At 49.0% G+C, this 18,295-nt stretch overlaps 2 protein-coding genes across 2 annotated transcripts in view; one reads left to right on the top strand and one right to left on the bottom strand.

Moving 5' to 3' along the window:
* The window catches only part of LOC135812147 (uncharacterized), a 25,835-nt gene extending 15,480 nt beyond the window's left edge, over positions 1-10,355 (top strand). The window contains exons 6-14 of the mRNA XM_065325468.1: positions 3,640-3,795; positions 4,340-4,437; positions 4,927-5,516; positions 5,749-5,858; positions 6,198-6,310; positions 6,634-6,896; positions 7,520-7,595; positions 8,325-8,487; positions 9,111-10,355. Coding sequence (XP_065181540.1) covers positions 3,640-3,795; positions 4,340-4,437; positions 4,927-5,516; positions 5,749-5,858; positions 6,198-6,310; positions 6,634-6,896; positions 7,520-7,595; positions 8,325-8,487; positions 9,111-9,719 — 2,178 coding nt within the window. The 3' untranslated portion in view covers positions 9,720-10,355. The remainder of the gene's footprint in view (positions 1-3,639; positions 3,796-4,339; positions 4,438-4,926; positions 5,517-5,748; positions 5,859-6,197; positions 6,311-6,633; positions 6,897-7,519; positions 7,596-8,324; positions 8,488-9,110) is intronic.
* Positions 10,263-18,295, bottom strand: part of LOC135812149 (uncharacterized) — a 22,241-nt gene continuing 14,208 nt past the window's right edge. Inside the window, exons 15-24 of the mRNA XM_065325469.1 lie at positions 18,039-18,123; positions 16,871-17,031; positions 16,329-16,445; positions 15,863-16,002; positions 15,258-15,375; positions 14,268-14,333; positions 13,706-13,818; positions 12,716-12,809; positions 11,977-12,028; positions 10,263-11,001 (exon numbers count right to left, since the gene is read on the bottom strand). Coding sequence (XP_065181541.1) covers positions 10,850-11,001; positions 11,977-12,028; positions 12,716-12,809; positions 13,706-13,818; positions 14,268-14,333; positions 15,258-15,375; positions 15,863-16,002; positions 16,329-16,445; positions 16,871-17,031; positions 18,039-18,123 — 1,098 coding nt within the window. The 3' untranslated portion in view covers positions 10,263-10,849. The remainder of the gene's footprint in view (positions 11,002-11,976; positions 12,029-12,715; positions 12,810-13,705; positions 13,819-14,267; positions 14,334-15,257; positions 15,376-15,862; positions 16,003-16,328; positions 16,446-16,870; positions 17,032-18,038; positions 18,124-18,295) is intronic.

The raw sequence follows: 18,295 nt of genomic DNA, 5'->3' as shown, positions 1-18,295 counted from the left end.
CCCAGACTACTCCCTCGTGAGACTTGACCGTGGGCGCCCAGGAGGCGGCGTGGCATTCTACTATCGCTCATCTCTTGCTCTCCAACCTCGGCTGGACCTTGCGCAGGATGGCCTGGAAGCTCTTTGGTTACAGACAACGAATTCTGGGACAGCCCACCATGTATTTGCTTGTGTCTACCGCCCACCAACTGAGCCTATCAGCTTTTGGACCCGACTAGAGAGAGCGCTTGACGGAGCCTCACGGATAACCCCATCGATAACTCTCCTCGGCGATTTCAACACGAATGCCAGACCGCCTGGTATTGATACCAGCAGGACACACTATCAAACTCGCCATCTATTTGACTTGGCAGGTGCATATGGTCTGGCAAACCATGTGGATAGTGCCACGCGCGTGACGCCCGACTGCCCCCAAGGTACCGTAATCGACCTAATCCTAGCCCGTCCCGAAACAGTAGCGATGTGCCATGTCATTCAGTGCACGATCAGTGACCACTTTGCAGTTCTTGCCAAGCTGGACATTTCCGTGCCCAAGCAGTCGACCAGTAAGCCGGCTACATCCACCCGAAATCTCCGCAACATCAATATAAACGACTTCCGAAATGACCTTACTGCTGCAAACTTGTATGCTTTTCCTGCTCAGGCTAACGTGGACGAAATGTGGCAAGACTGGCATTCAAAGTTTATAACTGTTCTGGATCGCCATGCTCCATTCACTTGCAAGCAAAGCCGGAAACGCCCAAGCGAACCACCGTGGTCGGACAGAGAGCTGTATCAGCTCACTATGCGGAAGAACAGGCTGCACAAGCGTTGGCTATCGGACAAAACTTGCCAGCAGGCCCACTCAGCATTCAAACAGGCCCGGTCCGCTGCATCAAATGCCTACAGGCGTAAACGGAACGAGTTCTTTCGAAACAAGTGCGCGGAGAACACGGGAAACCCCCGTCAGCTATGGTCCGTCATAAACTCCGTTACCGGTCGAAAGCGGACACATCAGGAGCCATCGTGTGGTGTAGAGGCGATTACGTCTGCTTTCGAGACTGTCGTCACCGACATCACTCGGCCATCCAAACTACTCCTGCCTGCGGGACCCCCTGCAGAGCATTCCCTAGTGTCCTTTCCACCCGTCACAGTGGGTGCTTTGGAGCGCTTGCTGCAGCAAGTCAACCCGGCCAAAGCTACTGGAAGTGATGGAATCCCGGGTCTCCTAATCAAGTATTGTGCTGATATATTAGCTTCATCTCTTACCACATTGTTTAATGCATCATTATCCAGCGGCGAAGTTCCACAGCAGTTCAAATTAGCTCACGTTGTTCCGCTCCACAAGTCTGGTGATCCCTCTGTTCCCAAACATTTCCGACCGGTATCACTGCTACCGATACTGTCCAAAATCCTTGAGAAGGTCGTGCAGAAATCGTTGGTGGAACATGTCGCACAGATGAACATCTTGCCAGTGACCCAATTTGCGTTCCGTCATGGACACTCTACGGAAGACGCTCTTTCCCTACTAACTGACAGAGTCGACACTGGGCGAGATGACGGTCTAGTTGTGGCAACCTGCCTTCTAGATATGTCTAAAGCCTTCGACAAAGTCAAGCACAGCATTCTTATCCAGGATCTCTTTGACATTGGCGTTACTGGAGGAGCACTGACTTGGTTCAAACATTACCTGTCAAGTCGCCAACAGCAAGTGCGCACTGGTACCGGACTCGGCAGGGTTGTTACATGCACCTGCGGTGTTCCGCAGGGTTCGGTCCTGGGGCCGCTGCTCTTCAGCATATACACTAGAGACGTACCGACTGTTACCTGCCCGACTATGTCAATCCAGTTTGCAGACGATATAGCCTTGACTTCCACCCGCCGCAGCGCTGACCTCGTTTCTTCTGAGCTCACAACAGCCGTCTCTAACCTAGCTCGCTGGCTAGCCTCCCGTGGTCTCATCCTCAACGCCGCCAAGAGTCAGCTCCTTGTCTTTGCAGGATCCAATGGCCAGAGTCCCAACGTTGTGGTAAAGTGCGATGGCATACCCGTGCCAAGCGTCACCAGTGCCCGCTACCTTGGCATCACCTTGGATGTACGCATGTCATGGCAGCCCCAGGTTGATGCGAGCATCACGAAAGCCAATAAGAAAATTGGAACTCTGTGGCGGACACGAAAGTCGCTAACACTTGCTAGCCGTGTGCTGTTCTTCAAGGCAGCTATCATGCCGGATCTACTGTATGGGTCCGTTGCGTTTAGCCCAGGTCTCACTCAGGCCCAGACCGACCGGCTCCAAGTAGCACAAAACCGTGGGGCAAGAGCAGTTTATGGCCGGCCGGGGTTCTCTCGTGCCAGTGATCTCCTGGAACGCATGCAGGTGTTCAGGATTGGAGAAATACATCGGCAGAAGGTCCTGGTCTTTGTCTGGAGGTGCATACACGCCAGTGCGAGTCCATCCCTCCAGGAGCTCTTCGTACGTGGCGCGGATCGTAGGACGCGCCTGGATCTCGCCCTGGGGCTCCGTCTACCAGCTACACGAACCCGCGCCGGACGATCTCGCCCTGCCTCCCGAGGTAGTGCCCTTTGGAACGTCCTACCGGATGCAGTCAGAGTACTGTCGTCTCTCAGCAGCTTCAAAGCTGCCGTCGTACCGTATACACTCCGATCTTCCTGATGTTATGATTAGAAACTTGCCCTGAGACAGCTTCCTGTCTGTGATTGATTTTCACTGTTTACCATTATTATTTGCCATGGCGACCCCCCGCAAGTCCGTAACTGGCAGGGCAGGGTTGGGCCTTTCATCCTCCCGATGTTAGTAGCAAGTACTCTCGTTAGCAGTAACTGTTTAGTACTTTGTTTGTTTGTTTTTTATTTTATTTCTATTTTATTTTCTCTATTTTATTCTCTTTACCAGGCGTGGGCCATCCCCTGGACAAACAAAATGGGTGCCTTATTATTATTTTTCTGTTTCTGTTTTAATGACAGTCCACTGCACGCCTGAAAAAAGTACTTAGTTTATTAGGCGGGTTACAGAACTATCGACTTATCGTTCGCTGGCTTACTTGTAGTTTGATAACGCTTCGCTCTTCATTGAGATATCTACCATTCTCTCTTTGTTCTCCTTATTTTCTCCCCAACCCTCCTTCCCTGTAACATAATAACATATTCGCTGCCTTGTCATTGAGCATTTGTGCTCGTTTGGATTTGCGAATTCAAATAAAGTATACATACACATACATACATTATGGGTGTCTTGACCCTGATTCCACCTCTGAGGGTATCTTTATCCTGATTTCATCACCGTGGGTGTCTTGACCCTGATTCCACCCCTGAGGCTGAGGGTGTCTTGACCCTGATTACATCACTGTGTAGTGTTGGAGGGCATGAGTATGGGATTGGGTCAGGTTGGACATGATTGACTTCAGTCTCATTTTTGACCGTATACTGTGTGTGTGTGTGTGTTCTCGTGTGTGTGCGTATGTGTTCTCGTGTGTGTGCGTATGTGTGTGCGTGTGTGAATGTGGCATGCACGACAACACCATCTGAATTTCCTGCTGTGTGAAGTCATGTCCTACGTGTATAGTTCTGACACTCTACCTACTGGCCATTTTTTACTTTTAATTAAAAAAACTGAACCCGTTGTGTTTTTGTCGTTCACAGGAGACAGTGACCGAAACCAATGCATTGGAGATTGGACATCGCGTGGAGGAAATCGCCACGGAAACGAATGCGCTGGACTCCATTGACGTCAGTCTCACGTCCACGTTGCTGGAACGCCTGGCAAACTTGCAAACGACCGTTTCCGACGCCGCCAAGGTGTGTTCCCGTTCCGTGCTCCGTTGAAATCGGACCCAAAGTGCATTTGTTGCCACCCTACTTGCACGTCACTTGGCGATCTGGAAGTTGTAGAAATGGACATACGTAGTGTAGCAGTGGTTAGCCTGTTAACTTAATTGGGTCAATACTACAGAGAATAGCGGGGAAATAGTTCTAGAAATACACCAATTAGTTTTACTATTTTCACCGTGATGACGGGCATGCCCCAAACATTCGGTGAACACTTTTAATAGTGATGTATTCTTTTTCCTTTCTTTGGCTTCTTTTTTTTTTTCCTCCCTCTCTTACCAGTTTTCTTATCCCACGTATCTCATCACTGAAGCGAAAACAGGAAACCCGTCGACAGGCGAACAGCCTGTGGGGAATCCCTACATTTAATAAAATGAATATTAAAATAAATGCAGAGAAGAGACCGTGTTGAGTATTTGACTTGAGGGACCCGATTGTGTAAATGGCTGCACTGGAGTCTGCGAGTTCTTGGAAAAGCTTTTTTCAAGTTTCGGTTTCTTGTTGTCTTGCACAGCTTGAAGACACTGTTGTGTCTGCCATCGACGGCATCCTGCAGAATGCTGCCACGACGGCCATTGCCGACAGCCAGCGTGAGAAGAATTCGTCAGCAAGGTAATGTTAAAATTTCACCACCGTCGAGCATTGCCTATCGTTGGTCAGGCCGCTAAGCAAGGAAGGGTGTTTGCACAGTGCAATGGGATAGTTCCTGGCAGGGTGGTGTTTCAAAGGAGGGGGAGGGGGGAGGGGGAGGGGAGGGGGGGGGTGGAGGGTGGTGTTTCAAAGGGGGTGGGGGGGGGGGGGGGGGTGGCAGGGTATTGGAATCCTGTAGCGGGGCCAGTCTGCTTACCTGTGTATTTGATTTAGTGCTCGGCATTAAAATGCTATCCAGGCCAGTTGATCAACCTTGTAGACTGAAATGCTCAGGAACTGGAACTGGTCAATAGTTTTGTTTTGGGAATGCATCACCTATATTATTTTGTGTGTGCATGTGCGGGGGGGGGGGGGGGGGAGGAGGGAGGGAGCGGTGCACTTGTCAGTGTGTTTTCAAAACATTAAAGCACGCACTGTGTTTTCCTGTGTTGTCGTGCCCTGTTCCTGCAGACTATTGCAGACCATTGAGAAGCTGACGGCACGTGCCGATCTTAACGGCTACACGTCACGCACTCTGCTACGTAACGACATCCAGGTGAGCATTGCCGACATACCTCTGAGCATCGAGCCGGGCTACCGCGTCGGTCTCAACGTTCTGCCGGCTGGTCTCACGTCGCTGTCCTCAACACGAGCTGCACCGACTACTAAGAGCGAGCCCAGCCCTGTGGCCGGCGGATCCTTTCAGCTGTTCGTCGACAAACACGAGCCCGCGATCGGAGCAGCGTCGATCTCGATCCCGTCCGACGTCCTCCTGGAGATCGGCGATCGGCCGAGCGCTCGAGTCTCATTCTCATTGTTTGCGAGCGACTCCCTGTTCCCGGTACTGGCCAGGGGTGGTCGCGTGACGAATAATCAGAGCGAGGAGCCAGAGCGTATAATCGACAGCATGGTGATCAGCGCGTCGGTGCCCGGACAGGAGGTGGTCAACTTGCCCGCATCCAAGCCGGTCAACATCGTCCTCAAGCAGCTCGGCGTGGCGGAGAACATATCAGCTGGTGATCTGGAGCCTCTCTGCGTGTTCTGGGACTTTGGGGCAAACGGTAAGACTATTGTTTGTATACACGATGATCAATATTTGTGCAAATGGCGAGTATTTATTGTGCGAATAGTGAATACTGATTGATCTGTGTGATCGTACATTTTTTGATTTGTGTCTTTCATAGTCGTTTTAAAGCGTGAACTATCCGATATCCAATCAAGGACGACAGGACAAACTGACCATGTGCCTAATGTTTTGTTTTCTCTGTGCGTGTTGTTATCGTTGCACAACAGATGGTCTGGGCGACTGGAGCAGCAATGGCTGTCGAGTAGTGCTGGTGAATCGCACTAGCTCAACAGTGCATTGCCAGTGCAATCATTTGACGAACTTTGCAATCTTGCTGGTGAGTTGTTGTTTTTTCTTCTTCTTTTTTTCAGTTCACTAGAGCCTCCTACGTTTTGCCAAGCAATGGTCGAGCTACCTCTCTGTGTGCATGCCCATGTTTGTAGTTTACATGCGGCGTCCATCCATTCCGTCTTGGGAAGGGTACCTGTGACTCTTTTGCAGAAAGCTGTTCTAGCACGACTGCAGTGAGACGCGACGCTCGTGTGGTTCTTGCCTGGCCTGGCGCAGTATAGCCTTTTTCTCAGTCGTACCAACTAAGGCCACACCACCGACACATACGCTACACATTGTGCTCATGCTTCATGGCCCGGATGTATTCCTCTCTGCTATTACACAGGTACCCAAAGTGCCCACGTCGCAGCGTAAGGGCTTGACGTACCTCACGCTGATCGGTGCCTCTATCTCCGTATTTGGATGTGTGCTGACCTTCATCACACTCATGCTCTTCAGGTATGGAAACTGTGTCTGCCGTTCCGAGCACTGCAGCACTGCGGTGCATTAATTTTGTTGTTTTCTTGTTCCCTTGTGTTGAATGTGATACTCCTCACGACTGCGTTCCTCCATGCTGCAGGACATTATGTGTGTGTACTTGAAAAAATGAAAAAGACCAAAAATTATGGATTCAGAAAAACCACTTCCAATAACTGTCTGGCGTAGACCGGGCTGAATAGTGGCATTCAATTCTTCAGCCTTTCAAGCTGTCGAATGGTGCAATCCCGGCACAACCCTGATCTTCGTCTCCCTGTGCCCTGTGTACATCCACGCATTTGCAGGAGATTTCGTCAGCAGATTCAGCTACGTATCATCATGCAGATCAGCCTGGCATTACTCTGCACTCTTGTCACGCTGCTCTCCGGTGCCACGGCAACGGGGATTCGACCAATCTGCATCACCGTGGCCGCGCTGCTACAGTACTTCCCACTGGTCATGTTCTGCTGGACACTGGTGCAGATCTTTCATCTGCATCGTATCATCGTGCGCGTCTTCACCAAGGAGATTGATATGTTCTTCACCAAAGCGGTGCTGTTCGCATGGGGTAAGTGTTGCTTAGCGCCTCTCCAGTTGACGTCTCAACTCTACCACTGCCCGTGTGTATGTCTTCCAGGCTTAGAGTCCCCTCGGCGTGCACAGTATCTGGTCCGTTATTGAGTTTCTTTCATCCCTGGGTTGTAACAGATAGCATACGCCACATGTACACTCTACTATTGTCTCATGTTGATTTCTATCGTTCATCGATAATAACATAATAGGTTGCATGGCATGTATGAGTACAATAATAGTTAGAACTCTATTAGGACCCTATGGACAGCAGGAGAACTGTTGATATCTGAAGCACTTTCTTGTGTCAACATACTTCCATATGGATTAATGCACCCGTATTCCTGTCAAAGTCCGTACTAGGCAACAGTGTGATTGTATTATCAGAGTATGTGCTAACTAAGTTCCACTGTCGATCCGATTGTGTAATCCTGGTCGAAATAACACATATTTTGCCTTTGGCTGTGTGTGTGTGTGTGTGTGTGTGTGTGTGTGTGTGCGCGCGCGAGCGCGTTTGTGTGTGTGTGTGTGTGTGTGTGTGTGTGTGTGTGTTCGTGTGTGCACGTGTCTGTACGTATGTGCGTGCGTGCGGGTGCATATACGTTGTGTCTGCATCTGCAGGAGTGCCGCTTCTCGTGGTGGTGGCCACCATGTGCGCGGACGTGTTTGAGTTCACACACTACGGCAATGAGGAATAGTAAGTTATCCCGAAACTATTGCTACGGGCACAGTAGTACCTGCCCTGACCGGAGGTCTTTGGTGCAGTGGAAACTGTCCTGTCATGACATCCCTCCGCTTGATCCAGGGATGCAAGCTTGATCCACAGAACGTCGGTGCATGTCTTACTGTACATGCAACGTTGATAGTTACTGCGGCCCGTAGATGTACAGGACGAGTGTGCAAAGTGTTTATCCATGGCAACCGATCAAAGCAGTCAGTGCATGTACGTGTCAACTAGTCAGCTCTGCAGAGCTTTACTACACACTATTTATATAATCTGCTGGAGAAAATCAATCTGTTATATGATGAGTGTTTTAAGATAGTAACCATGACAACTCATGATAGTACTCAACACGAGTGCTATTTAGTCAGCCCTGCAGAACCTTACTACGGATAGGATCCGCTGGAGAATATACATCTGTCTCAGGAGTAGTGTTCTACTTCATATGATGAACAATTCAATACAGGTTAGTACGACATAGGCTACAAGACAAATCTCATTACTGGATAATGATCCAAAATCTCCTGATGCCTGAAACGCGTACATTCAGGTCCGGATAGTAGATCATACTGGTTACAAACAAACACTTTTGAAACCGCCGGGTTATCTACTAACAAGGGTAGACATGAAGCCGTCTTCAACCACATGTTACATTTTCTCATACTCTTTTTCTGTTGTTTTCTTCTTCTTTATCACCTTGCACAGCTGTCGACTTCAGGGACTGTCGTTCTACGTCGGCTACTTCGGGCCGATTTGTTTCATCCTGTTCACGACGCTTATGTTCTTCCTGCGCTTGCTCTGCGTGATCATCAAACCCAAGCCAGAGCAAGCCATGGCGGATCTGGATGATCATAAACGCAATTTGAAGGTAAACAGTCGATTGTGGTGTTGCAACAAACTAAGCTTGCCTTGTATGTTGTTGTTCAGTGTACTACTGTCGCGGACATGGAAATCCAGTCGATTGACCGGGGCCGGCGCCCTCGGCGCGTACAGAACGCTGCATGCAGTGCACATGTTGATCCGATGCGACCAGCAGCATGCAGCGCATAATAAAACGTGCTACGGCTGCATGGCCAACGCCCTGGGGCCGCTAGACGTGCGACCGGATTTCCATGTTCACGACAGTAGTACGCTATGCCTCCGCGGTACTCTCAGCACTCTCGTTTGGAGCATCCTTCGGTAGTTGTGATGATGTGAACTGGTCTGCACCGAGCAGATTGAAGTTACGTTTGGCGTCTTGCACTGACGACTACACATTTCCATTTAGAGCAATGTGGGTGATATTTATATTCGCGTTGTTCAGTGTTGCTATGTTGGTTTAGTAGTATTCAAATGCATTGATTGATTCGTGTGGGTATGTTTGTGTGTGTGTGTGTGTGTGTGTGCGTGTGCGTGTGCGTGTGTGCGTGCGTGCGTGCGTGCGTGCGTGCGTGTGTGTGTGTGTGTGTGTGTGTGTGTGTGTGTGTGTGTGTTTCCTGTCTGCTGCAACAGGTTGCCTTCTCGCTGATCACCGTGCTGAGTCTGACGTGGGTATTCGGCGTCTTCACGCTGGCCCCGGGCGCCAACATCATCTTCACGTACATCTTCACCGGTCTCAACGCACTGCAGGGATTCACCATCTTCGTCTCGCACATCCTGCTGAGGCCGGAGATTCGCGAGGCGTGGCTCAAGATGATCCGTCGCGACGGCCTGATGACTCGCGAGGAGGAGAGGCAGGCGTCGCTGAACAATCGCGAGCGTCGCTCGTCGCAGATGCAGCTGCAGGAGAACATCACACTGTCGACGGTCAACGCGCTGCGTTCCAAGCGCGACAGCATCACGCCGAACTCGCCGCAGGTGTCGCGACGCTCCAGCTTCGACTGCGGCTCGCTGCGCTACGTGATGAAGAGCTGGCACGCCAACCCGGGCCACACCAGTCCACAGGCCATCGGTGGCAGCTCGTGCAGTAGCGGCGATACCACACCGAGAACACTGCGCTCCACGTGCACCTCGACGTGTACGCCCAGCAACTGCACCATCATTGAGAACTCGTTTGCCACGTCGCCTCCCACCGGTCCGCGACATCAGCGGCCGCGACTCAGTGTTGAGCAGCTTATCTAGTGAAGACAATCAGTGCTTCCACTGGCCAACCTGAATATGCCCTCTGCTTCACGCAGGGCTAGTTTGACACAGTGTGGCACAGTGTACTAATAACTGCATAGAACATGTCATGCCAGTATACACGGTTGTCGCACGCTCCATTCTTGATCTGCAGGGGGGGATTTTGTGGTACATATACTGTATACGTGTGTGCAGCATGCATGTGCTATGTGCTATGTTACACACATGTGTGCACATTCGTGACTAAAAGAGTGCGTGTGCGTGTGCGTGTGCGTGTGTGTGTGTGTGTGTGCGTGTGTGTGTGTATATCGTGCACTTTCGATAGACCGAATTGAGTTGACCGCTTTATTAACACTAGAATTGAACACAGGATCATGTTGCTCTGTCATTGAAATCAGTGATGAGTCGATAGGAAGACATTATTTCCGGCCTTTTTCTCGTAAACCAAGTTTCATCTCCCACCTGTACGCAGCTACCACATTGCCTTGAGGTATTATTAATATGATTGATAAGAACACAGCAATTGACCATTTCAAATTCTATTTTTCTCAGTAATTATCTTTCCTATCTTCTGAACAAATTTATCACGGTGGAAATAATCGCGCCGGATTTGCTGCACCTGTTGCACGACTTTGAGTGTCATTGATCTCTTTCTCTCTAACTAATGTGTGCCATTGAGGCTCTGGGAATAAGTAAAATACTAAATAGCAGGAATAGGTTATCAGAATTGTGTGCTGGTGTTCGTAATGGAAGCATCCTGGAACTAAATGACAGCGCTTCCCCATTCAAGAAACTAGTACGCCTAAAGAGAGCTATAAATCAAGGCAAAGCTGAGCAAAGCAGATTTGAACGGGACAATCCCGGAGAGCAGTCAAGAAGCGGGAGTAGCGAACACTAGCTCATTCACGTACCAGTGGCGTCACAGGGTAGTGTGGTGAGTGGTGCGACCGGGTGTCTCTCGGGGTGCGACCGGGTGTCCCCCGTGGGAAAAAATTGGAGTTTCCGGCCAACAGTTTTGGCGCTCTGGGTGGACCATCCGGGACCAAAAGTCACAGTGGTACAGCCATGGTCGTACTGGCCGTTACCGTGTGTGACGGCACTTGCCACGTGCTCACTATTCTATTACGGTATTAGACTTGCTCCACCACAACTTGGATGTTGGATTCAGCATGAGCAAGCTGCTGCTGGCATTGCTTCTCACCAGTGTTTCGGATTGTGCTACGTGACTTGAGAGGCGATGGCTCCTCTTCCACAACTTCTTCCTCACCGCGATCCAAAGGTGCTGCAGAAAACACAAGACAGGAGAGAATTTTCATCGGGATGAATGTCGGTTACTGACACATGTTCGGATCCAACATTTTGCCAGCCTCCATGGGCATTAATGGCATGTGATCAATCAGTCGCACATAGTAAAACAGAATAAGCATACACCATGGATGCTAAAACTGCTGCTCCAGTCGGAGATTACTGCACAACGCACACGCACCTACCGTCAATTGCACGGCCATCGTGTGGGCGCAAAATACATACACACACGCACGCGCGTTCCAATGCTCACACACACACACACACATACACCTCAGACCTCAGACCTGCCCATCGCGGAAGCGATGATAGCGAACAGCTATGTTAGACATAGCAACTTGTGCTGGGATTACACCACTCAACAGCTTGCAAGGCTGATGAATTAACCGCCACTAATTTTAGCCTGGTATCCACTACACAGCTGTTTGAAGTGGCTTTTTCTGGCCAGTGAATCCCTATTTTTCATTTTTTTTACACACACACACACACACACACACACACACACATGAGCGTGCAAGCCCAGTGTCGCGAAATCCAGCAGCATTCACAACACGGCAACTGGAACATCAGTAAAGAGGTAACCCGCAGGGTCCAGTCAGGACAGTCAGGACAGGGGCGTCGGAAGGTATTTGGGGGTGGTACGGTCAGCCACCTGTACAATTTACTCATGGGATTGGGGTGGTGCCTTTGCCGAAATATTTTTCGAAATATAGAGCCCAGATCAGTGTATTTGATTGATTCACGGGATACCTGGGACAGAGAGTGGTACGATCAGTGCCGTAGTGACCGTGTAGGAGTTGCATTTTGACAGAAAGTATAATTTTCGCAGTAAAAGAGTACTTATTTGTAGAGCTTGCGTGGATACAGATTCCTAGGTTCGAACCCCCAACCGTAGCATGTCCGACGCCCCTGCAGGAGTCTCGCAGCCATCAACAAACAGCAGTATAAGTACCTTTGTGAGAATTCCACAGTCGCATGGTCTTGTCCCATGAACACGTTACATACTGTACCCAATTCACAAAGTCCACACAACAAGAAATGAGAAGAGAGGAGGAGTACATATAAACTGTACACGCTCTTAAACTCTACATGCATAGTACCTTTCAAGGTCATAGACACGTGAGACTGTACGAGAGTCCCATACGGACTAGTAGCGTACCATCAAACTCCCAAAGCCAAGAGATCCTTACAAAGGATACACGTACCTATGTTGTTGATGTTTTTCTGAAATCAATTTTCTGTCAACTAGCTGCTGGACCCTGTAAGGTTTCTGTTATTGATTGCATGCATGTTATGTGCAACATCACAGTTGTAGGTTGCATGCATGCTACTCAATCTAGAGTGTGCGCATGCACGGTGCAATGTGCTTCTCCTTGGATCCATCTTGGGGTTCCTGTGCTGCACGTCTTTCCTCTCTGGTTTTACCTTTACTTCCGTGTTTCCCTTTCAACGCAATGTATTTCTAAACTCTCCGATTCGTGTGTATCAGTGGAAAGAAGAGTGGATGAGTAGTGTGCGGGCTGAATGCAAACCACAACAGTTTGATCAGCGGAGCCCATAGTGGCTCGCAAATTGAAAGTACTATAGCCAGGTGAAATGGGCTCCGCATATTATGTAGAGTTAGTTCATTGGCAAACAGAAGTTCTAGGCGTTCAAAAAGCATCTAGTGCACAAGTGTCCGAGTGTCTGACCTGGTTATTTTCAGGAACGTGCAGGATTGCCCGGATGCGATCTCGGTGGCCCTTGCATCGTCGCAATCGTTGATACGTGTACGGGTTAAAGACCCTGTGGACAGGCAGAGAAATTCATATGAAGTTTGTTTGGTTATCTGAAATGCATTACCGTAGCGACACGCATATAGGCGCATGTGCGTATACGCGGGCATAAGCTCACCCTCACAAATAAGCGCATGGGCTTATAAGTGAACCTAAATGCAGTCCATCCTGCAACAAACAGCCACCACAAAAATACCATATTCACATAGTTCAATGTGCATTGCGGTATTGCACTATGTGCATAATTATGCAAGATACCGGTGCACTAGCAACTCAAGCGCATGCGCCTATGTGTGAGACAAAACGACTCGCAAAAATAGCAGATAACGCAAAACTCACTCATAAGGGCCTGGGCCTATATGTGCGCCACTACGGTATATCTCAGTAATCTACGGGACAACAGGCAGAGAAACTGATATTATGTTTCGTTCGGCTGTCTGAAATGTATCATTTCCGAATGATGAACGGGCAAACTGAGGCAGAGTACTTGGTGTGGTGCTTCTGACAAAGACAAAACCTCAAACCGGACCAAGGCCAAAACACTCGAACAGACACCCACGGAGATTGTGGCATAGGCGTACGATGCATGGCCTGCCAATACCAACGAGTACCAACAGCCATACACTCTAGATAGAAGACGGGAGAGGTTAGAACATGAGACTCGTTGGCAGCAAGTTCCAGTCGCCCTTCACCGTTGCAAGACAGATACATGTGCACACACATCCAACATCATCATCGTCTCGCCAACGCTTGAGCTCAGATTTTATTATTATTTTTCCTTCACTCTGGACCACATAGAACTTCAAAATCCATGGAAAATAGATCGAAATCGACAAACCACCAACTAAACTACTTCTGAAATGTGTGCAGCACTGTTGGCCAGTGCATGTAGCAGAGAATTCTTACCAGAATACGCTCTCGGAAGCAGCCAGAACGCACCCGTTGACCGTGTCCACTGTTAGTGCACTGACCGTGCCGTCCAGACGAAGTGTTGCCAGACGTGACTCACCGTGCGAAGCCTGTTATGTGGTGTGTAAACATGACACGTGTGTGTATAACCAGTTAGCACTGAAACTTGTCGGTAACACAGCAGGTTCAACATGACACGTGTGTGTATGACCAGTTAGCACTGAAACTTGTCGGTAACACCGCAGGTTCAACATGACACGTGTGTGTATGACCAGTTAGCACTGAAACTTGTCAGTAACACAGCAGGTTCAACATGACTGTCATCTCAAAGAGCCAGGCCTGTCGGAGATCTATGGGGAGTCTTTTTTGTTGTTTTGATTGATGTTATTTTTAAATTCCCAGTTACCAAATGAACAGAGGTACTCAATAACAACAAAGTGGAGGACATGTCAGGGAATACAAGGGGAAATCAAGCAGACTACACTAGAAAAATGGGGATGGGTGCCCCCATCAGGTGTCAAAAATTCTAGCTCTGATGCATCGCAGTTAACTGCCTCACCCAGATGGCCACGGTCTGATCAGCCGAGCTGGTTATCCACGTCTGCGTGAACTTGTTCCAGCAAATCTACACCCACATACATACACGCATGCCCCCCCCCCCACACACACACGCACACACGTACACAAACAAACGAAAACTCAAACGCACATACACATCAGCACAGGTACACATACACACAGAAGATTGGGAGAGAGGAGTGATGAAAGCAAGCAATGTAGAGCCTTCGATAGAATGCCTATCCACAATGGCTTGCTGGTCTCACAAATGTACATACACACCCATCTTTCCTCACATGAACCTTGACTGAAGTAAAAAAAACTCGAGAGTGATAGCCTACTCCAGGAAGACAGACACTCACGTTGACAATACACAGTGACGCTCCATCACATCCGGTCGCGTGAGTCACGTTTGCACCTTGCACCATTTCGCAGCCCAGTGTTCGCAGGCCTACAGTCCATTCGTTGGAGACTGGCACCCTAACTTTTTGGTGTCTCCCACACATAGTTGTAGATATCGTGAAAACAACAGTACACCGTGCATTCTGTGACCCGTGCAATTACTCCTTGCCACATTTGAGGCCAGAAAAGTGCAAGAACAGGGAAATGTAAATTCAGCCAGGTTTTACCAAATTAGGACAGGTATGTCATGGCAAAATGTATAGAGAAGCAGATCCAAAACCCATACTTTTGAGATTTGAAGTGGGCTTTTGATCCTCAATTCGGCCAAAATCCGACTTTCAAAAGACTGTTTCCGACTGTTTCCGATGAATGGACTGTAGGGCTGCGCAATGCACAGTGCATACTTGGGTGATTTTGATTGGATTTCATCAAGCAGCAGTGTACGATGTGCTGGAATTCCCCTTCCCACGTCCTTCCCCCTCCATTCCCACACCCTTCTCCCTCCATTCCCACACCCTTCTCCCTCCATTCCCACGTCCTTCCCCTTCCATTCCCACACCCTTCCCCCTCCATGAAACCAGGCACTCACCTTCGTGACCTCAGCACGGTGACCAGAGAGCTCGGCTTCGAGCAGCATCTTCTTGCCATCGCGTGCAAACTTGCGAATGTAGGCTTTCTTGTCTGCCGACGAGTACGCAAAGAGATTCCTGGACAATAGAGACACAGAACACAACTGCCACTTTACAACACGATTTTCACACAAAGATCCAGCAAAAAATCCATATTGCATGCTGTAGAGCATATGCCCTACTAATCATGTCATCCATGACCTGATATCATGCAGCAACCTACACCATTTTGTCCGGGAAGAATTATAGAGAAGTGTATAAGCAGCCCTAATGCATCGTTCAGGCTCCTTTCCATCGGCTCCTTTAACGTTACCGTAATTTTCGGAGTATAGGCCGCCCTTTAAACACCATTAATTCACCAGAAATGTCGATGTGGCTTACACTACGATGGTACAATTAACCGCGATAAACAGGGTAGATGTCCATATTTCGTTACAAACTTATGTGTGCGACTTGCCCTCCAGTGAGGCTTATACTCCAGTGCGGCGTGTACTCCGGTGTGGCTCACACTCCTGTGTGGCTTATACTCCAGTGAGGCTCATACTCTGGAAAATGTGGCACTTACAGTTCTTTGCTGTAGGCTAGATCGGTGACGATGTCGGCCGCTGCTTTTCCGCGTACCGCAGCCGGAGGTCGGAGAGAGTCCACCACTCTTCCCGTCTGCGTGTTCCACAACACCAAGCGACGATCCCAACCTGATGACAACTGAAAAATCAGGTGAAAGGTGAAACAAACATTTGTTACAGAGTTTGCCGTCGGGGGGGGGGGGGGGACAAACTTTGGACATTTTTGTTACACAATTGGGGAGGGAGAAGGGGGGGGGTATAAACAAAAATTGTTACAGAAGGGAGAACAGCATCCATTGCAAATTGAACCCGTAGAAGCCTTCAGGTTTCTCGCAGATGCGTCTGAAGAGAAAAGAATATGAGTCATTGTCCCGCAAATAAGAATCAGTTCCATTTCCAATGTTTTCGCACTCGGCAATCGTCAGGTTAACAAAATAATCAAATTGTTAAGTGGAGGTTACTCACCAGGAATGGATACTTGTTACCTTCCTGTGGTACCACAGCCAGTGCAGTGACTGACAAGATGTGGTAACATAATGTGTAAAGACATTCAAAGCCAGCCACTCGGTTACCAGATGAATCCTACAAAATGCACACACACGCACGCACACACACACACACACACACACACACACACACACACAGTACACATCACACGGCACGCAGCACAACACACACAGACAGAGTACAGTCATACAACAGTACAGCAGTGCTTGTCAATGAATAATATGATACGGATTTTTGTATGCTCTGGTGGCATACATGTGCACACACATGTATAGAAACTCATGAGCGCATGCATGCATGAATACGCTTGTGCGAGCATCAACACAAAACATAAAGCAAGCAAGCCTAACGTAGCATCGTTACCTCTTTTCCCACCATCTACATACTGTCGAATCCTGGTAGCTAAATGGGCAAAAGGGGAAGTCCCTACTTTGATCTTTTTGATTAGCTCCGATAATTTCTATGTTTCCGGTCCAGAATCTATTAGATGAATACCATACCTCCTCAGCAATGGTCGGTGATCTTGAAGCATCACTGGACATGAAACTACATGTGGACATGCTCATCAACTTCATAGTACGGCTGTGCTCCGGGTTTAGGCGCTCCTTCTCCTCCATCTCACGCTGCACACGCCGATGCTGCTCGTTGAAACCCCATACGTCTACAGTGAAGAAGGAGAGAGATGCAATGCAGATAGAAATGACAACAAGAAGAATGAAAGACAGAGGAACATGACTAATGCGCCAGAGCTAGAAGCCTCTTTGAAGAAAAGAGGTTGGAGGAAATGTGGAACATTCTAAAAGCTTTGAGGGGTGGCACAACTTGATATAGGGAATGCAGGTGTTACAACAACTGAGCGTGCTTGTAGTGTAATGAGTAGCATCATGACAGAACTCTATCCCTAGGCATAGCATTGACTGTCTCCTGGTTTCTCCTGCCTACTCCCTACACTCACTCGCATTGATCTAACGTGCGTACGTGTGTAAGAACCGCACCCTGCCTGCTGTACCATAGACTCATGCATTCATGTACCGCTGTACTTGCTGGCTGCGCATCACTAACCCTTCCCCTTCTATGGCACAGTCCCCGCATGCACTGAACGCAGTACTCGGGTGCACGTGCGTATTCATGTCTGAGTGCACTGCCCTCGGGCTCCATCTATACATGGCATCCCGTACTGGGCACGCTGCTTCCGGTCGCTGCAGTGTGCACGCAGCACCGCCGTCCATTCCGCTCTCTGTCTTCTTTACACAGTGATTCCCGATTGGAATCAGCTCTTCGTTTCTGCTCTCCTTACAGTTAGTTGTGCTTTTCCGTGTCCGATAATGTTCCCCCTTTTGCAATAAACAGTCAGGCAAAACTACTCTAAGTAGCTACCGCTACAGTGCTGTGTGTAGAATTGCTAGTGTAGTTTTGAAAGCAGGATTTGTGTGAGTTTGGAGAATATATTAGCGAGGTCTAATAATAATAGGCTGCACGTTATTTTTAGACGTGCCACGCAGTTTCACGTTAAATGGGTTCTCGATCGGCGTAAAACGCCAAACTTCCGCGCGAGATGCAGCTCTCTCAGGTTGTTCTCCAACATGCAAGCGGAACTCATGCATCCCGTCAAAAATAGCATGCAATGTAACCTCTCTACTGTGACTGAGAGCAGTATATCTGACTTACAAATGTTTGAATCATCACAGCCGGCTATGAGGTAGTCACAGCTTTCCACAAACACCACTCGATTGATGGAGATGTGCTTTTCGGTCTGCACGCATGCAGGCATGTACATATGCATGCACACACACACACACACACACACACACACACACACACACACACACACACACACGCACACACGCACACACACACACACATACACGCCGCATACACACAAACACACGCACGAACACATAATTATGTGCGCGCATTCACCCATG

The sequence above is a fragment of the Sycon ciliatum genome, chromosome 3 (genome assembly GCF_964019385.1).
Source record: "Sycon ciliatum chromosome 3, ocSycCili1.1, whole genome shotgun sequence".
Lineage (NCBI taxonomy): Eukaryota > Metazoa > Porifera > Calcarea > Leucosolenida > Sycettidae > Sycon > Sycon ciliatum.
The sequence above is the reverse complement of the archived record's forward strand: the minus strand, read 5'-3'. Positions and strand labels throughout refer to the sequence as shown.